The sequence below is a fragment of the Lipotes vexillifer genome, unplaced genomic scaffold, assembly GCF_000442215.2.
Source record: "Lipotes vexillifer unplaced genomic scaffold, Lipotes_vexillifer_v1.1 scaffold61, whole genome shotgun sequence".
Taxonomy (NCBI): domain Eukaryota; kingdom Metazoa; phylum Chordata; class Mammalia; order Artiodactyla; family Lipotidae; genus Lipotes; species Lipotes vexillifer.
The window spans coordinates 399,165-413,860 of NW_006787051.1; the positions used below are offsets into that span (position 1 = coordinate 399,165).

The 14,696-nt window shown below is 49.9% G+C and overlaps 2 protein-coding genes across 3 annotated transcripts; one reads left to right on the forward strand and one right to left on the reverse strand.

Annotated features, from left to right (window-relative positions):
* Nucleotides 1-2,220: 2,220 nt before the first annotated feature.
* Nucleotides 2,221-7,059, reverse strand: ARFIP2 (ARF interacting protein 2). Of its 2 annotated transcripts, XM_007459818.1 has the most exons (8): nt 6,953-7,059; nt 6,011-6,151; nt 5,658-5,754; nt 4,810-4,928; nt 4,412-4,633; nt 3,736-3,893; nt 3,413-3,587; nt 2,221-2,955 (listed from the first exon to the last, which is right to left on the reverse strand). In XM_007459818.1, the coding sequence occupies exons 2-8, from the start codon at nt 6,107-6,109 to the stop codon at nt 2,800-2,802; spliced, it is 1,026 nt and encodes a 341-aa protein (XP_007459880.1). In that variant the 5' UTR covers nt 6,110-6,151; nt 6,953-7,059; the 3' UTR covers nt 2,221-2,799. The 2 variants fall into 2 exon arrangements, with proteins under 2 accessions (XP_007459880.1, XP_007459881.1); XM_007459819.1 differs by lacking the exons at nt 4,810-4,928; nt 6,011-6,151; nt 6,953-7,059 and having other exon boundaries at nt 2,800-2,955; nt 5,658-5,717.
* Nucleotides 7,060-7,240: 181 nt separating this feature from the next.
* Nucleotides 7,241-7,949, forward strand: TIMM10B (translocase of inner mitochondrial membrane 10B). Its single transcript, XM_007459820.1, has 3 exons — nt 7,241-7,289; nt 7,481-7,576; nt 7,773-7,949. Exons 1-3 carry the CDS (start codon nt 7,251-7,253, stop codon nt 7,947-7,949), a joined length of 312 nt encoding a protein of 103 aa, XP_007459882.1. The 5' UTR covers nt 7,241-7,250.
* Nucleotides 7,950-14,696: the final 6,747 nt, after the last annotated feature.

The following is a 14,696-nucleotide window of genomic DNA, read 5'->3' on the forward strand; positions in this document are numbered from 1 at the left end:
GTCCCGGCGCCGGCGCCGCCACCGCCGCCGGACCCGCCGCACAGGCCGGAGGGAGGGGCCGGGGCGGGGCTGCGGACCAGCCGGGGGAGGGGGCGGCTCGGAGACCGAAGACCCACCCACGCCCCGCCCGCCGCCACGGAGGCCCCGCCCGCCCCAACCCCACCCGCACCGCTCCTCCAACTCTCCCGAAGCTCGTGCAGGAGCTGCCTCCCCTGTCGGGCCGGGGAACCCTTGAGCAGGATCCCGGATCCCGGATCCTCGATCCCCGCCAGCTGCCTCTGGCTCCCGACGGCTCCAGGAAAGGGCAGCGCAGTGGGTCTCAGGGACTGGGCGGACGCTCCGTCACGAAAAGGCAGCTGGACAGCAGGGTGTTCGGGCTCTGGGAGCCGGTAAGGGCTGTCTCCTGGAGCTGCCCTTCCAGGCTTTCCTGGGGGTGCTCCTACGGACTATGCTACTGTGGTCTCTGCTGAGCAGGGGGAGACCGGGATCGCCTGTGCCTCGGCACGGATCTCTGGACGAGCCCCAGGGTAGAAGGGCAGTACGCAGAGCTCTGGGAGAAGGGGCTGACGGGGTAGAAAGATGGGGGACTTAACTTGGCTCAAGGTGCCTGGCTCTCCCTCAGGAGCCCCCTCGCGAGGAAATTATGGTTCAGACCATCCAGCGACTCCCTTCCACCCTCCAAAGACCAGAGCAATTCTCAGAATCATCGCCTTGGGGAAAAGCAGCCCCGGTGGAAAATAATAAAAAGTATAACAGTTAACAAGGACTGAGTGCTTATTATGTGCCAGACACATAACGAATCACTTTACATATATTATCTTCTTTAGTATTCATAATCTTAATAGGTAGCTTCTTTTATTAGCCGTGTTTTGCAACGGAAATAACTGAGGGCCCTTGGCTCCCCAGACATTAACCCTGATCACTCAGGCAGAAAGTGCTGGAACCAGGGTTTGAGCTCTGCTTATAGGTCCTGCCTCCAGTCACTTGGAGCCTCCGTACCTTTCATGTTGAAAAAGCCCCAGTGGCCCATAAAGTGAAGGGCCACCCCACTCTATAATGAAGCTCCAGTCAGATAACTGCACCCTTCCAGAGGTAGGGGAGAATGCTGAAAAAATCTGGAGCACTCCTTGGTCAAGGAGCATAGGGTGATGGTACCTGGTCCCTGAGTAAATCAAAGTGCTATCGGGGAGCTTTCTTGCATCACACAAGGTTCAGATTTGGGCTCAACACCGGGATGCAGCAGGGACCCTGGGAAGTGCCTTGACTTCTCATCTGCCTCAGTTCGGGCACCCAGCACAGGTGCTCTGGTGCTTGTGAATGAGCCTCAGACAGGGTTCACCCTTGCTTTGGAATATGGGGCCACGGCTAAGAGACTACTCAATGTGAGGCAACTCCGGTCTGTATAACACTATTTTAAGCCTCACAAAGACTTCTTTCCTCAATCCTAAACTTCTCCCATGTCATCAAACGTCTGCTGATAAGGCTTCACAGCTCCTTTGAACAAAGGGCTAAAGTCCGTAAGCAGCCTGAAAAGGCTCAGCATGATCTACTACCTTACCTCTATAGTCATCCTCTAGCCACTCCCCCTTCATTTTTCCCAAGCTGAATTCCTTCCTGTTCCTACTCAGAGCCTCTTTGCCTAAGATGCTCTTCCCCCTACTCTTTACCTGGCTATCCTCTAGTTACCCTCAGGTCTCAGCTTTCAAGTTGACATCCCCATCTCCACCTATCTAGGCTACATGCCCCTCCTCTTTGCTCCCATAGCCCCCTGTACTTCTGTATCCTAGTACTTATCACTGTATTGTAGTTGCCTAGTTACTTGCCTCTATCCCCCACTAGGCTGTAAGCACTGTGGGCAGGGACTGTGTCTTATTCCCTGATGTTTCGCCAGGGTCTAGCGCAGTGCCTGGCAAATAAAAACACTCAGTAAATATTTGCTGTATGAATGATTGGATGATGGAGGTCAGTGGGCCCAACCCCCTCTGCGCCCTGTGTTTTGAAATCCATTGCTATCTTGGTGCTATAGCCTAAAGGGCAAGTAAAGCTTTGGCTCCTACTGGGGCTGGGGGAGGAGAGTAGGCCCTCAGATGGTTCCCGAAACCTGAGGCAGCTGGCCCTAGCTCCCCTGAAATGATAGGATTTTGGTGTGTAATTAGACTGAGCGTTTCTCTACCCAGACCACCCTCCTAGAGTCCCCCACAAATTGAGCTCACTGGACCTGCTTTTATGAAAGGTTTATTCCTAGTGCTAGGTCCCAATCTTCCAGGGCTCTAAGCACAATTAAACTGGGTGGGTAGGTGAGGGGAGACCCATTCAGATGCAGGGCCAGAAATGGGGCTCCCCATATCCCCACCCCTTTGGTCCCAGTCCCCTTCTCTGCAATGGGCACGCATTGAGGAGGGACAAAGGATATTGGAGGCAACAGCATTGGCCCAGGGGAGCCCAAGAAGAGCTGCCATTGGCTGACAGGGCCTTTTGAGGCTCTGCCATTGGTCAGGGGGCACACCCCAGGAACTGGGACAGGCCTAGGAGTGATGCCATTGGCCAGGGAGTGGTTTTTGTCATAGCCTTTGGCTGTGGAGTGGAAGGAAAAGATCTGGGAATGAAGCCCAGTGGCCAGGAAGATAAAGGACAGGGCAGCAGCTGCTGGGCCTGCAGACCTCCTGTCAGGGCCCAGCCAGGGAAAGGGAACCCAAGCCAGAGCGCAGGTGGCAAGGGATGTCCCATGTCCAAATCTCCCCCACCCTGGGACTGCCCCTCCCAATGTCCTTCTTGACAGCCAGGTTGGGCTGCAGTGGCTCACTGCTCCTCTAGCCAGGAGGGCTTCTCAGCTCCTGGAGGCCGCAGCTTGATGTTGAACTGCTGCAGGGTCTGCTCCAGTTGTTTCTGGTTCCCAGCAAAGTAGGCTGACACGGCATTGTGGAAGAGCAGCAGCTGCTTGTGCATCACCTTGATCTGGGGGTCCAGCAAGGTCAGCTGAGACTGGACTCAGATACCCTTCCTGAGGGGCTATGAGCCTGGGCCCAGACCAGGGGCACATGGACTCTGCTCTGATAGTGCTTTTGGAGTGGGGGCTGACCTCCATCAAGGGAGCCAAAGGATAAAAGCCAGTGTGATAGGAGAAACCTGACTTGATTGGCAGGGCCAGAGGTTCTGGCACCCAAGCTTAAGGGGTGGATTTTTCCCAGTTATGTTCTTGGGATCAGCAGCCAACTCCTCCAATAGAAAAGGGCCAGGGATCAGAGGGAGGGTGATGAGAAAGGTCCAGGGGTTGAGTGGGCTGGGGAAGAGCCCACTCCTTAGTCAGGCCGCATTTCCCCATCCAATAATGGGGAGGGGTTTTTTCTGGGGGTGGGGTGAGGTCAGTGTTACAGATGGGAAGGTGGGCTGGGTCAAAGGGGTGGGGTTGCACCTTGTTTTCTTCCAGGAACTTGAGCTTGATGGCCACATCTCCCCGCAGCTTCTCATATTTGTCCCGATGGGCCTGGAAAGTGGCCTGGGCACTCTCAAGTCGACCACGCATCCCTGCATCACGGGGGCCTAGGCTCAGCTCCTCTAAGTCTGTCCGGTAGGCATCGTATTCCAGCCTGGGGAGGGGGTGATATGGGCTGGTCTCCACCCCTTTGCCCTCCACACATACTCTCCTTTCTTTTCTCAATGCTTATGCCCCTAAAGCTCAAACTTCCACCCATGCCAGCCAACGCCCCAAACCCTAGGCCCTGCCAGTGCCCACACCTGGCAGCCTCATACTGTTTGACAGTCATGAGTGTGTCTTCCATGGTCTTGGTTACCAACGTGTTGATGCTAGAGACAAAGAAGTTCACAGCCCCTAGCAGCGTCTCTCCGTTCTTGCACAGCAGCTTCTGCGTCTCTGCATTGTAGCCAAATTCCTCCTGAGGGCAGAAGGGAGGGACAGGCCTTGAGTAACAGTCGGGGCTGTAAGGCCCTTCTTTCCCCTCCTCTCCCGGGAGGAACCAGCCATTGAAAGTGGAACAACGCAGCACTGCCTCCAGCAAGGCTCCCTTAGCCAGAAAGTTAGTGGGGCTGCCCCGGGGATGCCTGGGGCAGGAGTGTGGGAGTGAGGGCCTCAGATGAAGTTCACAGGACTGGAGTAGGGAAGGCTAGTGCAGCAGGCAAAGGAGGGGCTCCGATTAGGCTGAGCACTGAAGGCATTCCGGTCAATGCAGAGAGGGGTACTTGTGAGGCACCTGGTGTGCCGCCTGCCCCACCCCCTCCAACTTCTGGACCTCTGTACAAGCCCCTGCCTCCACAGGTGGGTGCTGCTGGGGGCAGAGCTGGGCCCGCCCTGGACGGGTTCTCCCTCTGGGCTGCAGGAGGGAGGGAGGCTGAGGGGTGACTGCCTGGCGGGCCCGGGCCTAGCCCCCCACCCTCTCAGGCCTGGCTGAGGCACCTGAAGCTCTGGGGACTTCTGGCTGAGGTCAGCAAAGGCGTCCCCTAGTGCATGCTGGGTCTGCAGCAGGCTGTAGAGGTGGGCTGTCAGTGCCCGGCCCAGCTGCAGGACACTCTCATACTTGCGCTTCGTCTCACGCAGCAGCTCAATCTGCAGCTCTAGCTCCAGGTCCACAGTCCGGGAGCCTCGGCCAAATCGCTCTGATAACAGCTGCTTTGTACACTGATTGGGAAGTGAGGGAATAGGTCAGAGACCCTAGCACCCTGTCCTCCCAAAACGTACCTACCCCAGCATACCCAGGCTCCTAGTCTCAGCCACAGATGGGACATTAGGATCTGGACGATGGGGAAAAGGTACCCAGGAGAGTTTGGGGGAAGGGAGAGGTGCTTGAATCCCACCTTATATGTGTTGATGCCCCATTTCTTGACGATGTCAAACTTCTCTCCGGCGATGCCCCGAGCCACCTCATCTCCGGGGCCAGCAGGAGTGGTATTGTGAGATGGATGGCGGCCAGACCCTAAAGGACCAAGTTCTCTGACACCAGCCTCTCTCAGATACAATCAGACACCTCTGTGGTTCCGCCCATACTTCCCTCCCAGCACATGAAAATGACTTCCCTGAAGGAGCAGAAGCTAGAGACAATTAGATTCTCCTACTCACTAGGAGGAACTCATACATTGTGCCCTGAGACCCAAAACCCAATATACATCTGGCCTCCTTCTGAAGTGGTGGTGGGGACTGAAGGAGGGAAGAGGGAGTTGCTAGTGTACAGGGGTAGAGAAAACAGCCCAAAATAGGCTGAGTATGGGGTGACTGATCAAGGATAGTGGGTCCATCAAACAGAAAACCCGGCTGACATTCCCATGTGGATACTAGTCAGTGTGAGATTCAGAGCTGTTTGTTTCTCTAAATGTTAGAGTCTAAAGTAATACTCTGAGAAGCCTCACAAAGTTCCAAATCAGATTGAGGCTCCAGAGCAGGCAGGGGAGGCCTGTGAAACAGAGTCCTTTGCTTGACTTAGGTGGTGACAGCAGAGAAAGGACAAGTGGGGCTAAATGACAAGTGGGAGCAGATGGACAACTCTGGGAACTGGCCTTGGGCTGAGATTCCATAGGGTTCATACTAGCAGAGGTCCCCAGGATCTCCAGACATAATTCAAACCTTCTTAGACATACTCTATGCTCCCTAGAACCACCACTCTCCCCCTCTCCACTCAAGCTTCCTGTCCTGTTCTGATCATTCATACCTGTGGGGATGAGTCCATCACCAGAGCCCCCATAGCCACCAGACACAATGCTGGTTTCATTGAGGTTGGGTCCTGACACCATCACCTGCTGGAGGTCCTATAGGCCAGAGAAGAGGGGGGCTTCAGGAACATAGGGGCAGCTGAAGCATTTTGGGGGTGAAAACAAGCTTGGATTGAAGCATCATAGAGAGAGCACACAAGGGAAGTCTGCACAGAATCAGAACAAAGATTTGTAAAAAGATTGAAGGGAGATAGGTAAGTTAGGGGAAGGCTACTGGAATAGGTACAAGAGTTCAGGGTTTATGAGTTGGGATTCCTCAATTGAAACAATATGAAGAATCAAACAGAAGCACCTGCTCCAGCCCATCATCCTCAGGAAGCTGCCCAGCTTCACCATTCCCGTGGATGGGGATCTCCATTGTGGCTGCCTTCCCTAGGATCCCGTCCGTCATGGCTAGCGAAGGGACTGGAGTCAAAGTCTCTACCCCAGCGCCCTGCAAAGCCCAACACAGACAGTTCTGGAAACTGGCCAGTACTCCAAAGAGGACGATCTCCCCTGCCATTTCGGAGGTTGTCCCAGGGCCTCAGTGTTCTGGGGTTTGGCCACTACTCTTCCCTGAAGTATATGCATTTCTCCCCTCCAAGGTGCATATTTGTAACACGCACACCCAGGCCTCAGGTGTGCCTGCCCTGAGGTCATGTTCTCATGAACCCCCCATCCTACCAGGACTGCGGTGATCATTCATGCATTCAATCACTCAACACACGTTTAATGAGTGCCTACTATGTGTCATGCACTATTTGAGGCAACAGAGATACAGCAGTGAACGAGAGATAAAGTCTGTGCTCTCAAGAAGCGTATGCCCATGCAGGTGTTTCTCCCCATCAGGAGACGAACCTCTTTCCCAAGGGCTCAGGTGTGTACCCCCATTCAGGTATGTTCACCACTGCTTGGCCTCTCACACTCCTTTAGTGTTTCTTCCTCTTTCCTGCAGGGGGTGTCCCCCTCCTCCATCCCATGTACCTCCTCTTCCTCGGGCCCTCCCCCTTCAGGCCTTAGTTGAATCAGTTGGTATAAGTTCCTGACCTCTGGGAAAAGCCTCTTTTTCCCAGTACATAGGTAGGTGATCCCTTCCAAAGTCAGTTATGTCTCCCCAGGTGTGTGAGTCTCCGCCCTCCCCCCATACACCTGGGCATCAGGTGTGTCCTCATCCTTTCCCAGGGTTCAGAGGCATCTTGCCCTCACGTCAGGTTCGTGCATTCAACTTGCCCTCGCCCATGCACGTCCCTCTCACCTCGGGCCGGGCGGCTCTTCCCCTCAGGGCGCCAGGCCCGGGCCGCGCGGGGACCTCGGGCTCCAGTTCCTGTCGCGATCCTAGCAGCAGGTCAGGGACTCGGTGGAAGTGACGTCCTCTCCCGGGCAGAAGAAGCCGGCCACGTCGCAGATTATGAGGGCGGAAGTGACGTTAGCATCTGGGGGCAGGGCTGTCCTGGAGCCAACCTCTCTATCCCTAGGGAGCCACGAGAGGTCACTTCCGGGGCGTTACCGAGAAGCTGTGAAGGAAGTGACGTAGGGCATGCGCCGCTGGCGTGATGGAGCAGCAGCAGCAACAGCAGCAGCAGCTCAGAAACGTGAGTGAGAGCTTTAGGGCCATGCGTTCTGCTAGCATCCCTGTCTGCATGGCGGGAACCCCAAGGAACCAGGCATCAGAGGGCTGGGAACGTCGGGCCATGGGGTGCGGTCCTGGGAAAGCTTGGGCGGCGCGGCCTTGAATTGAGATGTGGCCCCTCTTCGCTGAGTTCCTTGTTCCCCTTCTTCCCAGCTGAGGGACTTCCTGTTGGTCTACAATCGGATGACGGAACTCTGCTTCCAGCGCTGCGTGCCCAGCCTGCACCACCGAGCTCTGGATGCTGAGGAGGTTAGGTGGGGGAACTGAGCAGGGAGATTACCCTCGATCCTCAGAGTTAACCGTAGACTGCTTCCCTCTTCGCCACTTCCCCTACCTCTGGCCCTGGCCTTTCTACGACCCTCGCCCCTAGGCTGGGGATGGGAAGGAAGGAGACGGACCTGACGAGACACCTCTGGCTTCTACTTCCACCCTGTCTTCCTTCCAGGAGGCCTGTCTGCATAGCTGTGCTGGGAAGCTGATCCATTCCAATCACCGCCTCATGGCCGCTTACGTGCAGCTCATGCCTGCCCTGGTACAGCGCCGCATCGCAGACTACGAGGCTGCCTCATCTGTGCCAGGTGTTGCTGCTGAACAGCCCGAAACCTCGCCATCAGGGAGCTAGCCGTCCCCAACCCCGGGAAGGGAGGCACTGGATGGACCCTCATATTTAAGGAGCCAGTGGACCTTGGGCTGGGTGCAGCCTGTATATAGAAAGTGAGGAGTTGCCTGAGAGCTGGGTACTGTTGCTCCTTTTCCTGGAGCTAATAAACCCACTTTTACTTTGTTTCGTTTATATTCTGGGCAAGGAAGCTTTGCCCACTTGATTGGCACCATCTTTATTATTCTGTCAGGATGCTTCAGCCCTGGCAGCAGAGAAATTGCCTTCAATGTGTAGAAGGAAAACGTCAGCATTCCCAGGCACCTGTTTAAAGCGACGTCTGTGGGTACAATTTTAAGACTGGTAATAGCGACAAGAAGTTGGTTTCTGCCCAGATGACAGAAAATGGGAACTCTGTCTAGCTGTCCTTAAATCTGTCTGACTTAAATGGCTCACTTAGAGATATCTAAGGACAGCAGATTTAGAATCCACAGGGCTTTTAGGCACTACCTCCTGGGAAGTCACTAGCCTCAGAGATGAAACCTGTAAGAATTCTGGGGTGTTCTGGAACGTCAGCCACTTCCTCAAGTTGTTACTTACTTAATATTTTCTGTCTTCTTAGGATGAGCAGTAAAATCTTTAAACAAAGAAGATCTGTGTGCTTGTCTTCAGGAGCAGTCAGAAAGGGGAAAACTTGTGGAACCATATTCTGCAATACAGTCAGACTCGAGGGATAAAAACCTAAGGGAGAAGTAGATGGTGATGGTTATGGGAAAAAAAGGAAGAAAGCCAAATCTTCAGGACTTCTTGAATGTTACCTTAATGTCTCACTGCTTGTCTGTAATCTCCTGATTCCATCTCTTTGTCTACCCCAGATTGTTCCTACTGTGCCTGTTCTGTGATTTCTAATTCCAACCTGTGTGTTCTTTCCTCATTATTGCCCTCCGTGTGGAATTTACTTCTGTTTTCAGCAATCTGAGTGGCCTATACATCACTGAATTTTCTTGCCATTTTTCTGTCCTTTTTGTATCAGCTGTTTTAACATTTCTGTTTCTCCATTCACACTGCTAGAGAAAAACAAAGCTGTGTAGTGAATGCCACTAAATATTCAAGGTCTCCAACCTCAACCAAGCCCTCGTTACAAACAAGCAACCCTCTGTGAGTTCCTGGTCTGTTTGCTCTCCTAATCACTACAGCAGTTATTTTACACCTTCATTGCTCTCCTTAATCCCCTACCTCACCCTTGACTATTCCCCATCAGGTGACCATGTTTGATTTTTAAAATGGAAGTAGAACTTCTTAGACATTGGCTCCCACAGTCATTTAAAAAAAAAAAAAAAAAAAAAAAAAAAAAAAAAAAAAAAACCATCCACAAAGCAGATGTTTTCTCTCCTGTACAGATCAGGACGTTGAAATTCTCTGGTAGCAGACCCTGTCTGAAAATGCAGACCTGTCTTTAAAATCTTTTACTACACCAGGCTGCCTTTCAAAATATCTGTTGAGGGCTTCCCTGGTGGCGCAGTTGTTGGGAGTCCGCCTGCCGATGCAGGGGATGCGGGTTCGTGCCCTGGTCCGGGAAGATCCCACATGCTGCGGAGTGGCTGGGCCCGTGAGCCATGGCCGCTGAGCCTGCGCGTCCGGAGCCTGTGCTCCACGGCGGGAGGGGCCGCAGCAGTGAGAGGTCCACGTACCGCAAAAAAAAAAATATCTGTTGAGCACCCGCTTTGTATAGGTTCTGGTCTTGGTATTATCCCCACTTAACAGATGAGGAAGCAAGAATTCAGTATGTACCAGAAGCCCACCTTATACACAGTTACCTATTGAGAAAAGTGGCTCTGATCAGCTTTTTGCCTCATTAGCTGAACAAATCTTGAACAGAAAGGTTTGCTAAGACCCTTCCTTAATAAAAAAATTTGTTGACCAGGAACTTTCCTACTGAATGGCTTCATGTCTGCCCAATAAAGTTCTCTCCTTGAAAAGTGGGTAAAGCAGCTTGTGAACTTTGCAATTCCCAGAGACAGGAATGGGGACCTGGGATATTGTTCTGATGGTGGGAGGATTCTTCTACATTGATATTTATGTATATCCCTGCAATAAACTTCCATTGTGAATTATCTGTTTCCATGTCACATAATTAGTAATTGCTGGAGAAGGGCTAGGAACACAGACCTGTCTGACTCTAAAGCCTATGTCCTTTGAACTTCCAGAGCTTATATTTGCCTGCTTATCTGCAGTCAACCTTTCCCTAGGCATGGAAAGACAAGTGTCCCTCAGTCTGACCCAGCAAGACTTTTTAATCTCTCCGTTCTGTTTATAAATAGGTTCAATACTTAAGAAAAGAACCTTATTCCTACTGTCTTTGTCACTGAAATCTCCTTCAGGTCTTACCGTAACGTCTTAGCCATTGGTATAACGAGCAATGTGATGTTTCAAGCACAACACGAGGATAAATGTTGACAAAGCTTTATCCCTTTATCACAAACACATTTGAGACAGGGTTGTTCTTGCTGTTGTGGCTTCAGAACATAACTGCCTACTCCTTTGCAAAGTCTAATTCCTTTGAGCCTATTCAACTATACCACTCTCTCTTATTACTTATCTGTAGTAACTGCCACTCTCCTACTTTCGTCTACATAGCTAGCCGTTGGTCTTCCTCTTGATACTTTAATGTTACACAAGACAGTCCATTCAGTGTTTTTGTCTCTTAGTTCCTTGACTCAACCTAATGATTTCTACTCTGTCTCAGCTACTCTTACTTACATCCTTTCCATTGTCACCACCCCAAACTGCTCCATCTTCAAAACACTATTACTTGCATCTTATTCACTGACTGTATTCCTTCCACTTTGTTTATTGAACTATTCCTCTACCATTTTTTTTTAATTTCACTGCAGCATTCAGACCATTGCTTCTACATTCTCTCCATTAACACCTTCCTGTCTTTAGATTCCTGTCGAGCTTAAATTCTAGTCATTCTTGGGACTTCGCTGGTCGTCCAGTGGTTGAGACTCCGCACTTCCGCTGCAGGGGGTCTGGGTTCGATCCCTGGTCTAGGAACTCAGCTCCCGAACGCCATGGGGCGTGGCCAAAAACATAGTCCTTAAGAAATTCTAGTAATTCTTTTGGAATAGGCTAAATTTCCTTCCCTCTCATTTCTTTGTTGGGCTTGGGTAAAATGAAATATTTGTGCCTGCTTTTGGACATCTAAAAACTGCCCAAGTTAATGACTATAGAGCAGATTTATATCTGCTCCATGGTTATCAACTTCAAATAGAGTCTGAGGCCCTGTAATCCCACTAGATTTTTCTAGTCATCTTTCCTGTTCCCTGCAATGACTCCATGGTTATGAATCCATGGTTATCAACTTCAAATAGAGTCTGAGGCCCTGTAATCCCACTAGATTTTTCTAGTCATCTTTCCTGTTCCCTGCAATGACTATTTCAAATCAATATTCCTTTTTTTATATAAATTTATTTATTTTTTATTTTTATTTATTTATTTTTTGGCTGCATTGGATCTGCTGCACATGGGCTTTCTTTAGTTGCGGTGAGCGGGAGCTACTGATCATTGCGGTGGCTTCTCGTTGCGGAGCACAGGCTCTAGGCACGTGGGCTCTAAAGCGCAGGCTCAGTAGTTGTGGTTCACGGGCTTAGTTGCTCCACAGATCTTCCCGGACCAGGGCTCGAACCCATGTCCCCTGCATTGGCAGGCAGATTCTTAATCACTGCGCCACTAGGGAAGCCCCAAACCAATATTCTTAAGCCTCTTATTATCCCCACGATTCTCTTCACTTTCTGCAGGTAACCTTATTTTAACTTCATAGGCAAAAGTAAAAGCTATCAGGAGCTTCAGCAACATCTTGCAACTCAAAACTTGGCCACCCATCTACATCTGCATCATTCTCTCCTCTTTCCCTCCTGTCTAAACAGGACAAGTATCCCTCATGGCCAGTGCCTGTTCCTGTGCACTGAATCCTAGTCCTTCCTTCTTTGGAGATCTCTGACTTTTTCCCACTTTACTAAATTCTCATCAGTGTTTAAGCATGCCGAAAACTCCCATTACAACAAACAAACCACTCTACCTCACAGGTACCGTCCAGTTTTTTTTCCATTTTACCGCTAAATTCAAAACGGTGGATACTTTGGTCTTCTCCATTCCCACTTCTCCCCTCCCCACTCTATTTTGACTTCTGTAACCTTTATTCTATTGAAATAGTTCTTCCTGAGGTCACCCTAGCTCACCAAGTGACCTTCATATCCCTGAATCCAGTGGTTATTTCCTCAGCTTACTTCACTTCTTAGTGGCATCTGGTACTATCGACTTGTTCCTCATGGACACTCTCACTGGTGTCTGTGATTCCACTTGTGTTTTCACAACTACCTCTGGCCACAGCTTCTTAGCCTCCTTTGTGGGCTTACCCACCTCCAGCCATTAAATCTGAAAGTTTCTCAAGGTCCTGTTATTTCTCAGTGTAATTTTTCTGGGATTGTTTCATCCCCATTTTGAGCGTTAGTCACTGATAATTCAGAAGTGAAGTTATCATCAGAGAGTAAAGCCAAAGAAAATGGAAGATGAGAAAGTACAGCAGAAGGTTTGAAATAGTCATTGCACAGAATGAGAGAGTGAACTGACAAAAGGAACATAATTAGATTACTAGGTAGTGTTGAAGGCTCAGTAGAGGTTACTGAACAGAATTCCCTTTTGGCTTTGTCTGTCTGGAAAACTTTTTTTAATTGAAGTATAATTGGTATACATTGTTATATTAGTTTCAGGTGTGCGACATAGTGATTTGACATTTATATACCTTATGAGATGACCACCGCAGTAAGTCTAGTCACCATCTGTCACCATTTAAAGTTATTACAATATTGTTGACTGTATTCCCTCTTCTGTGTATTACATCCCCATAATTTATTTTATAACTGGAAAAAACTATTATTTTAAGGCCTACCTGTAACTCTTCCTTGCCCTTTCCAGGGAGGATTCTTATTTGTGCCCTCATTGAACCCTTTTATGTCTCGTTCATTACGTCCACAGCACTTGGTAGAGTGCCATGAACAACAACAAAAGCATATAGCTCACACAAGTCAGTTATATCACGTGTGTATTATCTACCAGGCTCTAGTCTAAGCATTTTATATACATTAACTCAGTTAATTCTCACAACAACCCTGTAAAGTAGGTACTACTGTTATCTTCATTTTACACACACACAAAAAATTGCAGTAAAATATCCCATGACTAGCAAGTGGTGGAGTCAGGTTTTCAATCCAGTCAGTGTGACTTCCAGAGTATGTCCTCTTTCTCACTAATGACGATTGATTGCTATACATTTATGCATTTGTTCCACAAATATTTTCTGATCACCTACTCATGGTGCCTAGCACCAGGGGCTGGGGGTACAGCAGAGAGCAGTCAGAAACCGCCACCGTGGAGCTTATACTTCTAGTCAGGGGAAACAGACAATAAGCAGTTAAGTAAGTATTGATATGAGATGGTAATAAGTGCTATGGGGAAAATTAATGCAGGGTAAGGAGGATAAGGAAGGTGGGGACAGTGTTGCTATTTTAGGCTAGGTTGTCAGAGAAGAACTCACTAATGAGGTCTCCTTAAGCAGAAACTTGAAATGAGGGAGGAAGCCTCGTGGACATCTGGAAAAAGAGTGTTCACTGTGGCGTCAGCCTCTACTTGCCCATAGCATCCATTGCCCCCTTCTTCCTTTACTAATAGAACCCCTGACTTTAACCTGGGCAGATGGTGGCTGAAAATAAAGATCAGATTTTGCAGCTTTCCTTGCAGCTAGGTGTGTCCATGTGATTGAGTGATGCATGCATTGCCAGGTTGTGCCCTTAAGGGTAAGGGTAGGCCTTCTCCTACTCTTTCCCCCATCTCACTACTTGGGATGGGGCCCAACACACATGGTGGTGAACTGACTTGGACCTTGAAGATAAGGACCACTTCCTTGAAGAAGGCAGAACAACTAAAAGGCTGCCATATTAGCCCTGGAGTACTTATTCCTGGACAGTTGTGTGAGAGAAAAAGTAAGCTGCTATTATGTTTAAGCCATCGTATTCTTGGGGTCTTTTTGTTATTACAGCATATGTGTAGTAGACAGAATGTTAACATGGTGCCCAAGATTTCCCACCCGCTGTGTACACACCCTGTATAATCCCTAGGACTGTGAATATGACAGATTTTACTTCTGTGATTAGGTTGTATTATATGACATACTTGACTGTAAGAAAGGGAGATTATCCGGGTGGGCCTGGCCTAACCACATGAACTTTTTAAAAGCAGGGAGTTTTCTCTGGCTGGTTGCAGAAGAGAATGTCAGAAAGATTTGAAACATAAGAAGGATTTGAGGCATTGTTGCTGGTTTGAAGATGAAGGTGCCATATGGCAAGGAAGACAGGTGGCCTCTAGGACCTGAGAGTGGCCCCTGAGGCCCAGGAGGAAACAGGGACCTCAGTCCCACAACCACAAGAAACTGAATCCTGTCAACAACAAGAATGAGCTTGGAGGAGGATTTTCCCCCAGAGCCTCCAGACAAGAACTCAGCCCAGCTGACCTTTCAGGCTTATGATATCCTGAGCAGAGAACCCAGTCAGGCCATGCTGGGCATCGATGTACAGAACTGTGAGATACTAAATGGATGTTGTTTTAAAGCTGCTTAGTTTGTGGCAATTGGTCACACAGCCGCAGAAAACTTCTCTGTCTTCTAAATGAACCGTAAGCAGAGATGTACTGTATGAAGGCTCTGGCGGGGGGTGG